The sequence below is a fragment of the Glarea lozoyensis genome (genome assembly GCF_000409485.1).
Source record: "Glarea lozoyensis ATCC 20868 chromosome Unknown GLAREA8, whole genome shotgun sequence".
Lineage (NCBI taxonomy): Eukaryota > Fungi > Ascomycota > Leotiomycetes > Helotiales > Helotiaceae > Glarea > Glarea lozoyensis.
The window spans coordinates 1,176,335-1,193,865 of NW_007361003.1; the positions used below are offsets into that span (position 1 = coordinate 1,176,335).

General features: G+C 44.7%; 4 protein-coding genes across 4 annotated transcripts; 2 read left to right on the forward strand and 2 right to left on the reverse strand.

The window, feature by feature from the left end:
- Positions 1-559: 559 nt before the first annotated feature.
- On the reverse strand, positions 560-2,623 carry GLAREA_11776 (S-adenosyl-L-methionine-dependent methyltransferase; the record flags this gene model as incomplete). Its single annotated transcript, XM_008089919.1, has 1 exon — positions 560-2,623. One exon carries the CDS (start codon positions 2,621-2,623, stop codon positions 560-562), a length of 2,064 nt encoding a protein of 687 aa, XP_008088110.1.
- Positions 2,624-4,207: 1,584 nt separating this feature from the next.
- GLAREA_11777 (uncharacterized protein) lies at positions 4,208-5,350 on the forward strand (the record flags this gene model as incomplete). Its single annotated transcript, XM_008089920.1, has 2 exons — positions 4,208-4,759; positions 4,814-5,350. 2 exons carry the CDS (start codon positions 4,208-4,210, stop codon positions 5,348-5,350), a joined length of 1,089 nt encoding a protein of 362 aa, XP_008088111.1.
- A 4,069-nt stretch (positions 5,351-9,419) lies between these two features.
- GLAREA_11778 (uncharacterized protein) lies at positions 9,420-10,994 on the reverse strand (the record flags this gene model as incomplete). The annotated part of the gene is made up of 7 exons (XM_008089921.1): positions 9,420-9,870; positions 9,923-10,040; positions 10,095-10,110; positions 10,168-10,263; positions 10,319-10,353; positions 10,415-10,529; positions 10,626-10,994. The coding sequence occupies 7 exons, from the start codon at positions 10,992-10,994 to the stop codon at positions 9,420-9,422; spliced, it is 1,200 nt and encodes a 399-aa protein (XP_008088112.1).
- Positions 10,995-15,285: 4,291 nt separating this feature from the next.
- On the forward strand, positions 15,286-16,593 carry GLAREA_11779 (Di-copper centre-containing; the record flags this gene model as incomplete). The annotated part of the gene is made up of 4 exons (XM_008089922.1): positions 15,286-15,479; positions 15,531-15,780; positions 15,830-16,014; positions 16,065-16,593. 4 exons carry the CDS (start codon positions 15,286-15,288, stop codon positions 16,591-16,593), a joined length of 1,158 nt encoding a protein of 385 aa, XP_008088113.1.
- Between the last annotated feature and the right edge of the window lie 938 nt (positions 16,594-17,531).

The window sequence follows — 17,531 nt, forward strand, 5'->3', positions numbered from 1 at the left end:
TTTATGAGATATCATGGTCTAGAATCTAGGTGGCACTTTACGGTTTGTGTCCTTCTCTATTTTTCCCGCATTTCGCCCAACCAATTTCAAGTTTTGGGTTTGATCTGACTGTCTATTCCCTTACTCGCCTAAAAGGCAGCCTAGAGCCATTCGAACTCGAAGTAATAGGCGACAGTTTAAATAGGGGCTTTCATCCTTTGTTCCAAAATAGTGGTTAGCTTGTTATATGAGTTTACTAAGCAACAAAATAGATCGGGTGATGAGAGTTCGCTTAGAAAGTAGGGTAAACCAAGAATCTGAGACTTGGCTAGCCTAATAAATAGGTTTGCTTTTTGAATAACTCAGCTGAAACGACAAATACCACATAACAAACTAAACCATATTTCGGTATCCAAGATGAGATCAACAAACACTTGGGTATAATTGATCATTCAGGTAACTCGCTCGTGATATATGCTAGCTACGTAGACATAAACCATGGCAAGTCTACAACAGCTAAGTTCCTCAACCACATCTAGATCCACATCCACTCATCAAGCTTCCCATCCCACATCAAACCCTACGCTTTATCCTTCCCACTAGCCCTATTCATCGGCCCCCAATTCTCCCTCGGATTAATCTGATACCTCACAAGTTTCTTCGCATCCCTCTCCATGCCCAGTTTCTCATCAAACACAACCTTCAAATTCGGCTTCTCTCCTTCTTTAACCTCACCCTCACCAAGTCTCAAAATCCGCCACCCAGCACTCCCCTCCTTCAACGCCCCTTCCTTGATTGGCGCTTTCTGCTTCACCCACTCGCGCATCACATCCCAGATAACCTCCCACGGCGCATCGGTCTTGATACAGCCGCCTTTGGTATGGGAACGCGTGGCTCTGTAGCCGAGATGGCGGAGGCCGCCACGGACGGCGTTCTCGTGTGGCGTGACGCAGTGGAGGACTTTTGCGAGGGTGGATGGGATGAAGAAGAAGGGGTAGAGATCTAGGGCAGCGGGGTCGTAGCGGTTTGTTTTGGAGGGGTGTGTTGGTGAGTTGGTGTCTTCGACGATGGGTGGGAGGTGTTCTTCTAGTGCTGTGGATAGCATGCCTTCGATTCGGGCGTGGGTTTGGTAGGTGTCTTTTGATGCGTTGGGTAATCCATCTAGAATCTTTTTGATGAATTCGGGTGATTGCATAGGTCCGCCATACATAGGTCCGGCCATGTGTGTTTTCATACCGCAATGGACGCAATGTTCGCTTGCGGATGGTGCCTGAGAATATACATGCTTCCAAAAGTGTCCCTTTCCACTTTTGTTCGCCGCGAGTTTGTTCTTGCCAATGGTCTGAGTTGTCCATGCACCACATCCTTCGTCACAATTGTATACCACCATTGTCTTTCCAGCTAGAAATTTGACTTCGTTTGCGGACTTGTGGATTCTGACAAATACCCGTGCGTAGAAGTCGATTGACAATGATAGAAGTGGTTCCATCGCCAGGCCGTATTTTGCCGCAGACGTTGCGATGGCATGAAGAATGAGCCGTAGACCACCTTCGTGGGACTGTGGGCCTTTGATTGTAACTCCTCCGTACAGTGAAAATGCTTTCTCTGGGTATCCATTCGATGCCCATACGCCAGCATCTGTACATGTAACACATAGAAGTCCACCATCTTCCTTCACCGACTGGACGGCGGCATCAAGAAATGGCGCAGCCGTTCCATATGGGTCCAAATCAATCACATCGTATTTAGCTTTTGGCTTTCCGTTCTCCTTGTACTCACCGCATGCCACATTATACATGTGAGACAAGGCATTACCTGTGACAGTTTGGATTTTGTCTTCCAATTTGTTGTGTTGGACGTTCAGTTTGATACTCTTGGTGGCATCCGGCAGAAGATCATTTGCTGTCACAGAGGTGGTGAAAGGGATCTCATGAGCATACCTCAGCGCACGAAGACCAGTAGCTGACAATGCGTCTAGTATTGTAAAACTTGGCTTTTTAGGCTGGGATGATAGATTGTCCTTTGCAGGAATGGCCTCGATGGATGGTGCTTCAGTGGTTTTAGCACTGGCTGCCTTTTGCTCCACTAACAGTTGCTCATCTGCTGTAACCATCTCAACATCTCCATTCGTTCCAATTGACACAGAATTGTCCACGACAGCATTTGCAGCCTCTACTGAACCATTCTCCTTATCCTGCTGAGTATCTGTTGATTCCTCCACTACAGACTCAGAGACTATTTCCGCGGCTGGCCCAGGATTTGCACTTCCAATAGCACCCTTCTCCTTCTCAATCTTGCCAGCTTTTCGTGAACTGTCTCGCAATCCATCATCCTCGCGTTTTCGTTTCTTGTCCTGTATTTTCTGCTTGTTCTTTGCGATAGATCTTTCTTTGCGTTCTATTGCTTCCTCGCCATAAGCTTTGATCGCAAGGACGCTCAAGTCGCGATTGAACTGTTGTATGGGGTTGTAAAAAACCGATTGGGGTGCGTTTGCCCCTTTTGGAGTGGTCTGCGGGATCTTCGAGGCTGACGCCGGTATGAGGATGTAAGCTAGTCCTTCCTTAATTGTGGTATAGTCCTTCCCGCCATGACTGATATGTTGGTCGGCAGCGGGTGTGGCTGTTATATCGTTGGTAGGCGCCATCGAACTGAAGAAAAATCTCCATGGATATATCACAGGAGTTTCACGACGTCTCAAGTTCCCCCAAAGTACATGAGATCGCAAATTCCTCATGCAGAAAAAAAACGTAGGTTGTGGTTTTGAACTTCGCAAGGCTGAGTCGGCTGAGCATCGGCGACAAAAAATCACTGGTCGGAGGACCAGCCGGCGATTCTCCGGCAGCAGCTGAGACAAGGACGGTTTTTAGTTTTTCCGATGTTATTAATATCACTTGCTAGCGCCAGCCGGGACATTTCCAACTGTCCTTATTTCGAAACAAAAACATAAACAGACGACCACACGACGACGTAAACCCACGCACGCCAGTCAAAATACATCCTTTCGCTCTACCGCATCTCGAAAGTCACGAAGAAGTCTCGGAGCCTACTGTCCCACCTGGTTCGCCAACGCATGAGCACATGACATTTCCAGAACGCCGGCTCCATGACTACCGTGACGTCTAATGCCCGAGAGACCAGTTGGAAAGTGTCAGATGTGGCTGTTTGAATAGAGTCAAGGATTCTCATACCCATTGGACGTCGGGAACTAAGCGAGCTGCGGGATTGTGAAATGACCAGATTGAGTACGGAAACATGGTCTAGTGCCGTACCAACAGGATCGGATTTGCATCCCTCTAAGCAACACTTTATTTTCTGCGCGTTGGACTTCGTTAATCTGCCACCTGCAGAGCTCCCCAACCCTTTCGGCCATGCAATTGGTATCGTTTATTGCACGTTTATCTTGGAGGCTCTGCACCCTTGTACACAGCACTCCTTCGCTCTGGACCGCGATCACGTTTGAGGCCGGCTACGAAGACAGTTGGTTAAGCCACTCAACAACAACAACCTTCGTTCGATGTACTATTGCTTCGCTATTGGTAAGAATGATTGTGTTTGGAATAGAAAACTGCGCAGTACTCCCCAGTTGTTGAGCTCATTGACATGAGGCCAGCAATTCTACCTTCCCATTCAGCATAATCTGGAGATCTGCCAATCCTTCTCGGCATTTCCCCAGATTTTGGCTATTCCGTGAAGGAAGTTGCTATCATTCGCATGGTATGCAGGATTCCACTGTGACCTACACTGCCATTTAGTAGCAATTCGTCATGAATTGACTGTTGAGATCCTCCCCATCCTATTGTTCTGGAATGATCAAGTTTACAATGCGACTAACAATTTCTTTTCACAAACCCCATGGTCGTCTGACCTTGCTCCGTCGCTCAGTCAATGGATTATATAGTCGAAGAGCTGCTTGATCTTCTTAACATTCCAAAACAGTAAGCCTCTCTCATCAACACAGTACTCCGACAATCTCGAGTTGGACTTAATATTTCTTTTCATATACACTGTCCACACAACTTTAATAGCATCACACACAGATTCCCAGGGACTTCATCTTGTGCTGTCAGTCGATCTGCCACACAATTTCCTCAAATTCCTGCCCGAACGTACAACTAGCATTTTGCAAATGGACTCCTCATCAGAGATGAAGCAAACCGAGCAAACAGAGTCAATCTTTTCCTTTCCTTCTTTTTCAACATCACCACAACAGTCACCCAACCTACAGAGCATGGAGCCTCACGCGGTGTCTGCAGTCTCAGACGACTTAGTTGAAAAGCCTCTCATTACCCTAGATTCAGCAGGACATGAATACAGAAGATTATCAGGTGGCGATGAGGGCGAGGAAGATGGACTCGAGGAGTTTAGACGTGAAAATGGACAAATCGAACAGAAGACCTCACCCAAGATCAGAAGTCGAAAGGCAAGCTTTGAGGCCGCTCCACATGTTGCTGCTCTTACAGAGTACCTCATGTCTCTCCCTATCAAGGAGCTCAACTATGGGAAGGCTGGCGACATCACCGACACCCGCGCTAAAGATATCATCACTCAGAATGTCAAAGATCACATTGAAGCATTGAGCCAAGCACTCATGGAAGACAGTATGAGCAACGCAAAATGCGGTGCTTCTATTGAAGATGATATGTTTGATGATGATTTTTGGATTCCTCAGCCAGAACCACCAAAGCGAAGAACACACTCATACTCTCTACCAACAACTCTTGAAACCCTTTACGAGGATGAGGAATTTGATCCATTGCTCCCAAAGAGACGTTCTACTTGGGTAAGTCCTTCATTCTGCAGCAAATGTGTTGCGTATTCCACTAACATTATCAAGTCTGCCGCCGGTCAACGTTCTCGTCGTTCTCCTCCAGCTCCATCCCAGCAATGGCGATCTGCAAATATCAGAGAACCTGCTCAGAAGACATACAGAGATCAACCATCTCCTCAACTTCCATCAATTCATCGTCCAATCACCCGGTCAATTAGCGAGCGCATAGCGAAGCCAATCACAGCTGAGGATTTAGATGAAATTGAATATCTCTCATCCTCACCATCTCGCCGCTCCTCATCTAGCGATCGAGGATCTTCTTACGGTTCAGCGTCATCATCATATGGTTCTGCATCGTCATCATACGGATCTGGGTCTTCGTATGGGTCTTGCTCACCACAGTCTTCCGAGTTCGACTGGGATTCCGATTCTGACGACTATTCTGGCTGCTCTACTCCTGAGGAGTTTGACCCTCCATTGACCAGTACCAAAGAACTTTTTGGATCTTTCAACTACCAACTCCCTGTCAGAAAGACACCCTCTATAGTCTCTCAGCATAGCAGCCGTGACTCCTACTCACACAAGAGACTCGCTTCTTATTAGATGCCGGGAAGCATCTTACAATCACTACCATTTCACTTATCTGTACTGTGTACAGCACATTCGCTTTGACATTCTTTAGAATGATTACCTGTCGCTTCATTTTCTCTCGTTTCGCTAGCACGAAATAGCAAAACTTTCTTTTATGATTTGCTGAGACATATATTGTCTCTCACACTCTTTACAGGTTTAGAGCTTTCTTCTTCAGACATGATGTTTCACCTACACTCACTTAACAGACTGCTTTTCTGAAGTTTACACTTCATACGATCGCTTATCAGCACATTTACGGTCTTTACTTCGGAGCGTTGTTCCACTACATTCTTTCGCTAAACGTTCACTACAGCCTGAGCTTGGCCTCACACACATTCCTTCTTATAGCTCAGCTACCTTGAAACTTCATTCAGCTCGCGACCAGCACACTCGTTTTACAACTCTTTCACAGCACACTCATTTCATTTGGCACGAGCTCGTCCACATCTACGCTTCGGTGCGATTACAATCTTTCACTTTGCAGTACGATTACCACATTCATTGTTTAGCATTTCTTACATCCCATTCTGGGAGTTCGATCTCATACACTTTCGCTTTCAAAAATATCTCCACGATTCAACTTTGCGGGGTACTCATTTTGTACTGTACATTCGCTCATCTTCTCTTCTTCACATGATATATTTTAGGGAGGTTTTTAGTCTTAGGACTGGGTTGCATTTTTTTCCTTTTGTCATTCGTTTTGGTTCCATTGCATAGGCGTTGGTTGGGATATGGTTTTCCACTGCGAAATGATGCATTTGTCTGCTTTTGGTTTTGTTTTCTGTCGCTTCAAGCATTTCATTTTTCTGGTAGAATTTAAAAACATCTCGTTCAAAAAATCATCTTAGTCACAATTTTGGTGATTTTACATGTGTTGTCGCGGGAAAAGTGTTTTGCACAGAGATGTTGGAGGATCGAGTAGGAGCTCAACTAGCGCGCCTGACCTGAAATTTGCACACCTCGTCCGCTCAGCCTCATAAAACAGTCATTCGATCTTAATCCTACTTGATTGATGATTTTAAGCCGTCAAGAAGTGCATTCATTTATACGAAAGTTGGTTAGTTCAATTACAGAAGAATTCCTACGACCTTTTTACGGGCCACTTGCTCCTCGAGTATATATGGTCAGCAGGCAGATATAAAAGCCTTGATTATACTTGAGAACGGGATCCTAAGTACGTTCATGGGCTCTTGCTTGATAATTGCTATTTTTTGCGCGACGTACTTCTCATCCTCATGCTACCAGATCCACGATGAGAAAATTTAGCCTTTCACAACAGATGTAGTGCTCCTACACATCATTTTCCGAATCATATTTTCGATCTCATTCTGCGAGAAATTACCCCTATACATTCCCATATCAGTGATTGAGCTACTTATGCTTAAACGCTTGCCACGAAGTTATTCTTGCCGATTTTATATTATAGCCCTTGTGAAACCAACATCTCCTTATTTCCCCCCCATCGACCGACCTGAGAATTCTCATACTCTTGGAGCACGCCAGTAGGAGGACAAATAAAATATGGCAATATATCCTCACGTTTGTTTTTTCTTCTCGAGTGAGATTTTTGGGCAAAACAAAACACGGGAAGTCCTAGGTCCAAGCCACTTATACTCATGAACTTAATCACCTCACAGAGATAATTAAATCCATGCAATTGTGTCGACACTCTTTATATCAATTACATGATCCCAAGTAGCTTTTATTCCCACCTCATCATTTGGATTGATCAAGCGTTGAGATTTGTTTTTCAGCCCAAAGACCGGTGGCCCTAGAATCTGTAAAATCGACGACCGCCGCACCATCAAACTCCTAAATAGCTTAATGCTTATTCTTGTAGGTTACGGAGTCTTTTAACAGCTTCTTCTCAGATGGATGTGTTAGTTTAGCCTGCATCAATTTTGTTAATGATCTTAAGTCGCAAGATATCAGTCAGTCAAAACCTCTATTTTTTGTAGCTCAACTAAGCGTTTGCACACCCTTCCTGAAACAATGCAAATCCAAGATCTACTCTTGACCTGGGATGGCTTTTGTTGCATGTCGCAATTACAGTACCCAACGAGTACCTATCGAGTACCCGTCGAGTCGCCGTCGAATCACAAGGTCATCTTGCACAAGGAGCTGTAAGGCTCAATACGGCAAGACTACATACCTACGAAGGTAGGCAACTATAAGTGAAACCACGAGTCGGTCAGTAAACACCAAATTGTTTTTGCTGAATATCGTATTTCTGATCATCGGTTGAAACTAGGCTACAGTTTTACCTTAATCGAACTGTGATAGACCTTATTGCATGTCGTACTCTGTTAATTGCCTGCAAGTTGCCAGACACCGAGAATACAAAGCTTTATTAATGATTTACTGGCGGAGTCTTGCTTGGGACACGAGTGGGGATCAGACTGAGTTTTGTTGCATGTCGCAATATCAGAGTACCCCTCTGTACCCATTGAGTATCTATTCAGTATCCACCGAGTCGTCAGATATCCTACCCTAGTAGCTAGCTGTAAGGGCCTGCTATATTAAGGTTGCTACATGATTACTTTGAGATGAAGGAGTCTAGAGAAGGATTGGGAACATCAGACCTGCTTTAGTTATATGGCGCAATATTAATTACTGCCACAATTCATTTATATTGGATATGAGACTCTGTTCATCGGTTAGATCGAAATTTCGAGTCTGACAGTAAAACTATGATGGCACTGGTGAGCTTTCGTGTATATCGCACTTCCATGATTCATCAGTATCAAAGTCAAAATATATAAATGTGCTACATTTTGTCGCCTGTCGCCTGTCGCATGACTTATCATTACCTCAAGCCAAGTTGAAGCTATCTGGCGTTGGACGCCGACCACGAGAACGAAGCTTTACTCTCTCTTGTCATAAATAGTATTTATTATAGACATCACGAGTCAGATCCAGGTTCTAGGTAGAGATCCCCATTCTCTGAGCTTTTGCTTCGCACGAAATAGTATGCTTTACAATCAGTTACTGTATTTTGGCCATTCAAGTTGCTTTGTAACCATCTTTTTCAGGGCGTACATAAGTGATTGGGCGTATGAAAGTACTCGGCAATAGACGAATACTTGTTAGGTGTTGGCTTTTTGATACTATCTAAAGTAACTCTAAGATCTCTCTCGTTGTTTATCTTGTACACCACGCTGATTTAGTATAATTCTTCTAGGAGGTGCGTTAGCACTTCTATAGACGAACCGAAGAGACAGGTCACTGTAAAGTACCAAGAGGCTTTTGGCTGTAGATAGTTCGGCCAAACCTTTTCTCAGTGTACTGATAACGTTGACGTCTATTTTTTACGCCCAATTTGTACCTATACACTCTGTACATTATCAGTCAAAATGGATTTCTTTCTCCCCCGTAAAAGGGTCGACAAGTTGCAGAGGAAAAGTACTAAGTCGAAAGACTTTAAGAGAATGCAAATATATGTAAAGAATGAATCGTAAAGCCTTCAGCCAATGCCAAGGTTATGAAGCACAGAAGCTGTAACGCATAATTTAGTTGCCGTCTTTATAATAAGATAGAGTCAAGGTCGTATTGATATTTCAATTGTTTAAGTTGAGTAAGAAATCTTGGACTTGACCTTTTATTAGGCACCCATAACCACGTACAAATGTCAACTGGCACGTTTAACGGACGGGAATGCCTCCTGGGTCAAATGCATTTCCAATCTGGCATTCACCAAGCGAGTCGACTGAAGACTTGTTGAGAGTCAAAAAGGCCCATTGTAGTATTGTGGGGAGTCCTTCAGACATTCTCCTCTGTATTGTGCTAGAAAATACAGTAACTGAATATGCCCCTACAGTAACCGCTTTTCCTCCTCCAGCCGGTCCAAACACCCGTACCCTCATCCAATTCTTTATACATAATACATAACACCATACATACGAAACATGCCGCGAGCGCATCAATGGTATCCTGCTTGCACCCCAAAAAGAGTACCCAAATTAAAACACCTTCAAGAACATAAATTTTTTGCATGACGGCCAGCCAGACCGGTTCCCCAAAATGAGAAAGTTCCAATTCATCACCTCGTAACGCTGATATTGACTGTTTTCTGTATCCCCTGCATCGGTAATATGCCTTCCACACTTTCGTAGCTGCTTCCACCATCTTGCGTACTCTTGGTACCGAAATCGTCTTTGTCCATGTCCTTGGTTGTGACTTTGACATCGTATTTCCTGTTCTTCCCGTTCGAGCTTCCCATGTTGGACATCGCAATCGCGTCTTCCTGCATGTAATACTTGTGTCTGGTACCGATTTTCTGGTTCCCACTGCTGGACATCTTCGTGCGCAACGCTTTTGTAGAATCGAGGAAGCTCTTGAATAGTGGTCGTAGGGAAGGTAGAGATGCGGCGAGGATTCCGATGTAGAGCTCGACGCTGTTCCAGATGAAATAGGTATCGTTTCGAGTGGTGTTTGGCGTTACGTATAGCTTTGACTGAAGGACTGTTTTGACTATTGCTGCGGCGCAGGCGCTGGAGTTTTGGTCAGTGGATAGTTGCCATAAAGATGAGGCAGGAGACTTACAATAATCCTAAACTCAAAATGACAACCAGCGAGAGTTTGGTTCGCATGTTGACTTGCAAATTCCAAACCATAGGGATAGGTAGGGTAGCGAACAGGACATCAGTGATGATGTTGATTGCTAAAAGTAATTAGTTTCAAGCACTTATCCAACCACCAATTTTCGATAACTTACAGCTGTTAAAAAGTCCCTAAAACCAAAAAGTTAGCATGGTCCCAAATTCTTCGGCAAATTCATTTAGGCTTACGATTGCAGTAAAGGTGTCTTTGCTGTAGCATTTCGCGGTCTTGGCAAGCACAAGATCCCAGTTTGCTCTGACTGGAAGGCAGGCAAATATAATAGTCTAAATACCAGAAGTATTAATAGAGTACCAGCTTATTGGATGAGATTTGACTTACAAAAGCACTCGTGAGCAGGAAAGCCGCTAAGAAAGCTATGGGTGATTAATGATTAGCATTTGTGCTTGAATCGGTTTTAAGGTATAGCGAACATACCAATAGTACAGTACAGAAACATCTTGTATTTCTTACTTGGTACCAACCGCAGCAAAAAGAAAGCAATGGATAGTTTGATGAAGGAGATTCCTACTGTGACGATAATGGAATGGAACTGTACGGGGAGTTAGTTGTATATTCTAGCACGTCGGCGTAAAGTAATCCCAAGTAGGTTCTCGGGACGCCATCAAAGCACACTAGGAGGACTTACAAAGTTCCAATGCAATTGTTTGATTGTTTCCGCGAATGGAATTGCGTCTGAATTCATTCCAATCCCATGATGCGTCTCTCCAATGAAACAGACGAAAGTTCCAACGCCGCAAGCCATTGCTAACCCCATGAACCAATCATCGGCACCAACACTTTTCAACATCACAGACCGAACATAGAATCGCGCCAGAACAACGAGTAACGTAACTCCGCATAGCGCTCCGTTGATCGCTAATATAGAAGGTGCGTTCGTAGACTTGTCATCGCTGAGTGGTGCTCCAGTCATAGGATCCAAGGTCGACTGTCGCATTACATTTTCGAACTGTAGGTTGTAATTGTCCAGAGACAATGAGGGAGCTGAAGGCGCCATTGCTACTATGATACCGATTCAAGCGCGTGTATAACCATATAAGAGATTCGCGGTTGTTGTAGCCAAGTCAATGGAACTCTATCCAGGGCGATGGTTTGCTGATCCTCGCTGGCGAGATCGATCGTATTAGTACCTGGTAATCATATGAAGGTGCAAGAAACAGATCGGGTTCGAGCCTCCAGATGTAATTGGGGAGGTTCTAACGCAGGTGATGATCTTATACTTGTTAGGAAGCGTATGCACGTTTTGCGCGTTGAAGAACCTTTCCCAGACTGAAAACGTCCCTGCAATCGAGGGGCTTCAGGGGAGTGATAGAGGTTCAACTCAGCTGCCACACTTGGAAACCCGGACTTTCGGGAGGGTAATACCGGACGGTTGAGGCGTCTGAATACGGTGGAATTGCCGTTAGTCAAAAAGCGGTACTCGAGGTATTAATGACGACAAGGGGGTACTATCTGTGCGGTGCAAGCGATACACTTATGTCTTGTCTTTCGGCTTCTTCCCCAAACCGTGCTTACATCTACTGGTAAGAACTTGGATCAGAAGAAACTCTTTGATTCGAGAAGTACAAACCGCCACACAATTTGATCCTAAACAATATATTGTTTCTGGGGATACTCGATGTAGAACGCCATAGCTTTCGCCATGAGTGACACGAGCCTTACGTTTTGGTCACTGATGTGTCAACCATACTCAACCTTACACACGCCATTTAGCCTGTTTTCCCCGAGAAGGCTTGTAGAAGATTTATCCCTGTTGTACCCAGGGTCCTCATGAAGGATATGAGATCTTGATAGCCAGGGTCCGCTGCGAAGGGCGAAACTCTCGCCGAGGTGATTCGAAGACATGAGACTTTCCTCTAAGCGAAGGAACTCGCAGTGAAGGATAAGTCTACACCAATGAAAATGAGTACCCTACAATCGTTCTTCCCCGCCACAATGCAACTCTGTCACCTTCGCATAAAATGAAGAAAGCTTGTTCCTGTAGGATTCCCACGTGTGGCAACCCGTGAGCAACTTTGCTGAAATTGGGACTGTTTCAGCTCATCAGATTGGCTTAAGCGAGAAGAAACGATCGACGACGTGGATAGCAAACGTTTGATGCTAAGTTTCAAGAACCAGATTTCATGAATATCCGTGATGGAAGGAACATTATCCAGATGGTTTTGCCAGAACAACTTGTGAAAGATGAAAATTGTGAAAGCGGGAGACGGGGCAACAAGTGGGGGACGGAGTGGCCCACATCGGGGAGATGCGAGAGGTTGGATATTTCGCCATGTGGAGCAGAAGAGCGCGCAACCTCACGCACCAACACTCGGCATGTAATCGACACAAAAGGGTCGTGCCGAGGATTAGTGATGCTCCGGGTACGGGAAACATCTCAAAAGAAGAAGAGTTGATGGAAAGTAGTAACATCGTGGAATTAATGGCGACGGTATCGACCAAATCGTCCTAGTTTTGGGTAATTGGGAATTATGGAAATCGAGCATACCAAACAACGATTGACCCGGATATACTAGCCCAAATACGTTGTCATAAGTCTGCTTATATAGGCCAGGGAAGTCCAAAGAGAACGCTTCGAGAACGTTTTTCGTAATCTGGGACTGTCCAGGCACACGAACGCACAAGGTCAGCACGTTCTTGCTGCAAATGATAACTGATAGATATGATAAAGATTAGCCAGGGACGTATTCGGTAAACTCAGACCGAGCGCAGTAATTCACGTTGTCGTGAGCATTTAGAAACATGCCCGAACGGTTGGAATTTAGCATATGCTTGAGCTCTCGGTGGAGAAAACAACAATTGTCTCCCTGATGGTCTATTTTACTTCCTAAAATCCGCAAATTTGAAGAAGCTGAAGAGTTTTACAGCCCGAAAGAATATGGTTGCGAGTCTTGAGCTGATGTTTCTCGCAAGTGAATTGATTGAAACTTTGCGAAAAGGTATTTCCATGGAACATGGCACTCCCCTCAAACGTGCTTCGAATGGTCACAGAGACTTGTTCAGCACCTTCCAAATAGTTTTGCTTTTGGATCTTAGAATCTTGACGATCTTCTGTACCGGCTTGCAAGAGATATTTTTAGTGTTCGGAACATTGTTTTTTGGTCACTGGTGTGTTGGGGGTCTATGAGACAGGTATCCCGCAATATTGAGATCAAATCCAAATACGTATTGTGAAAGACCAGTATGGAGTAGACTTACCTCCTTTTGTAAGTTCATTACCCTCACGTACGGATACTCAACCCAAGATTCTAAATTCTAGATACAGTAAATTTTACAAAGTCTTAGTGAAACGGGTGTCTTGTGAGACGCTTGACGCACTGGTGTATTACCGCCTTCTTACGGGTATCTACCTATCAGATGTCAAATGAGCCAGCAGAACCTGTTGGTTGTATGTATTTCGGTTGCATTTCCATCCACTACATTTCATTCGAGAAGCCATGAGATGTCATCCCCTTGGAAAATTACGCCGCCGATTTCTATCTGAGTAGGTACACGATTACTGTTCAATTACTTTGGTAATTCAATATTGACAAGTATATCTGACTGATGCTTTACTTCGTTGTCCTTTTGATGAAAAAATCTTTGGGCAGCTTTTTGACATCATTTAACACAAAATAAACCATCCTGCAGCCGTTGAATTGGCGGCTCTTCCGTATGAGGAGAAAGGACTTGCAATTCACATTTTTGAGTTTACTAATACTTTAAGAAAAACCAAAAAAATCATTTTTGATCCCCAAATTGTAGACCAGCTGTTGACTGTCGAGTGGTAGCTTTCCGTTGACTTGTCCTTCCTCCTCTGGTCCAAGTGGAAGGAGACATCAGGAGCAGTAGACAAGGCAATGGATTGAGGAAGCAGGGTAATAAAGCGACTTTACCTAAAAGGACACCGCCTATTGTGTTACTTCTGTGGAGGAAATTCTGAGTGTCGGATTCGAAGGTTTGTGATAGTGTGAGTACAACGAATGGTAAAAATGCTCGCCAACTTGAAGCGGCTATGACCCTATGCTTCCGGGTTGAGTTCTTCCAAGGAAGTGAGTGAAAGCTTTTGAAGTATATATAGAATTGCAGAACATCAACAACACGCGCCGACTTTTCAGCATCTGCGACTTTGGTCTCAGCCCTTCCAACTTCCAAGAAACTGCGAGAAGACTATTGAAAGACATATTGAATTTCAGAACAGCAAGATTAATATTGTGAAGGTTCTTGCCGCGATATCCTCGTCCATTGGGCGTATCTCTCCAGAATAGGAAATGTTCATCGAAAGTAAGAACTGACAGAACCTTCGAATCCCACTCCTCATGTGGACTGATATCTTTTCGGCTGCCGGCAAATCGTTTTTGCTGCAAAGCAATGCGTGGCAAAAGCACGCCTCTTGAAGATCATCGTGGCATGACCCAGTACCCTGGAAAAGGTAGAGAGGACCTGCATAGATTACCTCCCCAATACAGTCAGAAAACCCCACCTCTCTGTGGCTTCGCCCCAAACATAGATGGCCAGGCCGACAAATCAATAATGAGATAGAAATTCATATCACTTCCTATAACGCATCAAGTTACATTGTGAACCTAGGAGACGGACAACATGCTTTTTTGGCAAAGCATTGAATAGCGTCGCCGGCGAAGAAATGGCTTGATAAGTCGATCAAATTGACTCGGCAATTCGGTAAATTCGTTCAACGCCGAATTGAATTCCTGATTCTGAGTAACACGTTTGTTTGTATCGTGCATATTCCGGGTCCGTAAATCCATTGTAGTAGAGACTATTGTCTAGTCTCTGTGGACCCTGATTGCTACTTTAGAGTTTGTACATCGCTAGTTTATCTTTCGACAACGTGACAGCGCTCCAAGACGCCAAAATAATGCTCTAAGAAGAGCTGTCACTCTGTACTACTGCAGTCCTACTGTCGTAAGGCAGAGTCTTTGGAAACTTCCTTTGCTTCTTTTGAGGCCAGACCCGTTTCGAAAGTGGAATTTATTCATGTATTCCCCACACCTCGCCACTGGCCATTGGCCGATGTTACCTTACAGACCACAAAACTCCAACTGCAGGGCCATAAAATTGCAGAGTATTGCCCCGCAGACCCATGCAGCATTGCCCACCAATGTCCGATGTACAAAATATCAATAGACTCTCAGAAATAGACAAGGGCTGGTGTTGCTTTAATACTCGTCGTTGGTCCCCAAATTATCATCATTCGCAGCATTCAGCAACGGACCAAGCATTCAACAATCAGAGTTCCGAGTGATAAACTTTCCATCACAACTCTCGAAGAAGATCCGACAATCACAATGCGCTTCTCGACCGTCGCTCTGGCGCCTTTATTGGCAGTCAGCACCGCCAGCTCTCTGCCAGCACTTACCATTGATACCGATATTCTCGCAGCAAAGGGATTTCTCAACCTCGCAACCTACCAAATTACTCAGCTTTTTGCTGGTGTTAAGCAAACCTGCACTTTGGCAAACACCGCTGTGAGAAGAGAATGGTGAGAACCCCCACCGGCAGTTTCTGGTAGATTGGCGCTAATTTCGAGTAGGGGAACTCTGTCTAAGGCTGAGCGCAAATCATACACAGATGCCGTTCTGTGTCTGATGTCCAAGCCAGCTCGCACTGACTCAAAGGTCGTCCCTGGAGCAAAGTCTCGTTACGATGACTTCCTCTACACCCACATCAATCAAACTCTATCAATCCACGGCACTGCCAATTTCCTGTCGTGGCACAGATATTTCACCTGGACATATGAGCAAGCTCTTCGCAATGAGTGCGGTTACCAAGGTTACCAACCTGTAAGTTCTTATGTCCCGCTTTTACATACAAGACTAATCAACCGGATAGTACTGGAACTGGGGCAAATGGGCTAACGACCCTGCCAACTCACCAATCTTCGATGGAAGTGACTACAGTATGAGCGGCAACGGTGTTTTCCAAGCCCACGATTGCACCCAAGCGCTCCCAACTCAACTCAACTGCGTTCCACCAGGAGCCGGTGGCGGTTGCATCAACTCCGGTCCTTTCAAGAAGTAAGTCTATGCATCGTCTTGCGAGGAGAATACTTCTAACATTCGCAAAGTTCTAAAGTCAACCTTGGCCCTGTCTCGCCAACCCTATCGGGTGTCGGTCTCGTCCCAAACAACGGAACCGTTTACAACCCTCGCTGTATCAGACGTGACGTCTCTTCATGGGTATCCACTCGTTACGCATCGGAGAAGAACACTACCGACCTTATCACCGGATACACTACTATCGACGATTTCCAAACCACCATGCAAGGTGACTTTGCCAATGGAGAGTACGGTGTTCACACCGCAGGACACTTCATCGCCGCAGGTGACCCAGGAGGAGACATTTTCACATCTCCAGGAGACCCAGTCTTCTGGCTTCACCACGGCCAAATCGATCGTGTTTGGTGGATCTGGCAAAACCAGGACATCAAGAACCGACAGAACGCAATCGGTGGTACCATCACTCTGAACAACTCTCCTCCAAGCAGAGATGGTACGCTCGATGATATTATCAGTCTTGGTGTCAACGCACCAGATATCAAGATCAGAGATCTTATGAGTACCACTGCTGGCCCATTCTGCTACGTCTACATTTGATCGTGGACCGTGGTAGTTTGTGTTTATTGTTTCTGATGACCTGCATATAATGACGAAGCGTGATGATAGATTTGTAAATATGGGACCTATAGAGTTATATAAAAAGGCGATTAATTAATTAGTAAATATAATTTACTTCCAATTACTGAACTCGGAGGTTTTCTTTTTGATACATCTTTGTGACACACGTGCAAGTGAAAGTTCACATTGAATACAAAGTCTATGTCTCCTTGTGGTTTTTATTGTAGCCAAACTTGAAGATTTCGTGAGTTTGACTACATGATTGCGTAGGTATCTGCTGTTATTACTTTGTTGAAATCGAAATTGACTGAATTTTGTTCAGAATCTCAAAAGTCGAGTTCTCAAAGAGTGTTTGCTCGTCACTCCATAAACAAAAGTTATTTTCTACGACACTGTCATATAATTACAAATGTCCTTCGCAAGTTACCTCAAGTCTCCCACGAAATGGAAACAGTATCCGTCTCATTGCGCTCCATAAAATTATACCACTCATGTTCATCCGACAATCCGAGTCTTATATTCCAATCCCCACTTGATAAAGCAAATACACTTCGATGTGCCTTGTAAAATACGGACAGAATATAGTAGTGATCCACTGAACGAAAGACCCCTCACGACCAACAAATCCCAGTAATGTAACTCCACCTCACATGCCTATCCACCCAAGGGTCCACGTACCACTACTCTATCGAGATCGAATGTCCGAAAACCTTACTTATCCACAAAAAACCACACCCACCTCTGTTCATCCCGATCGTGGTCAAGTGTTTATCTCCTGCTGCCCGTGTCCGAAAAGTAGTTGTGCCTCGGAAGAAACATCGTATCGGTGCCATGATAGACACAGACCTTTTTGTTCGCCTCCTGCTAAATCTGAGTCCTTCCCGGCAGTTGTTCTAGTTGACTGCCTACCCAATTGG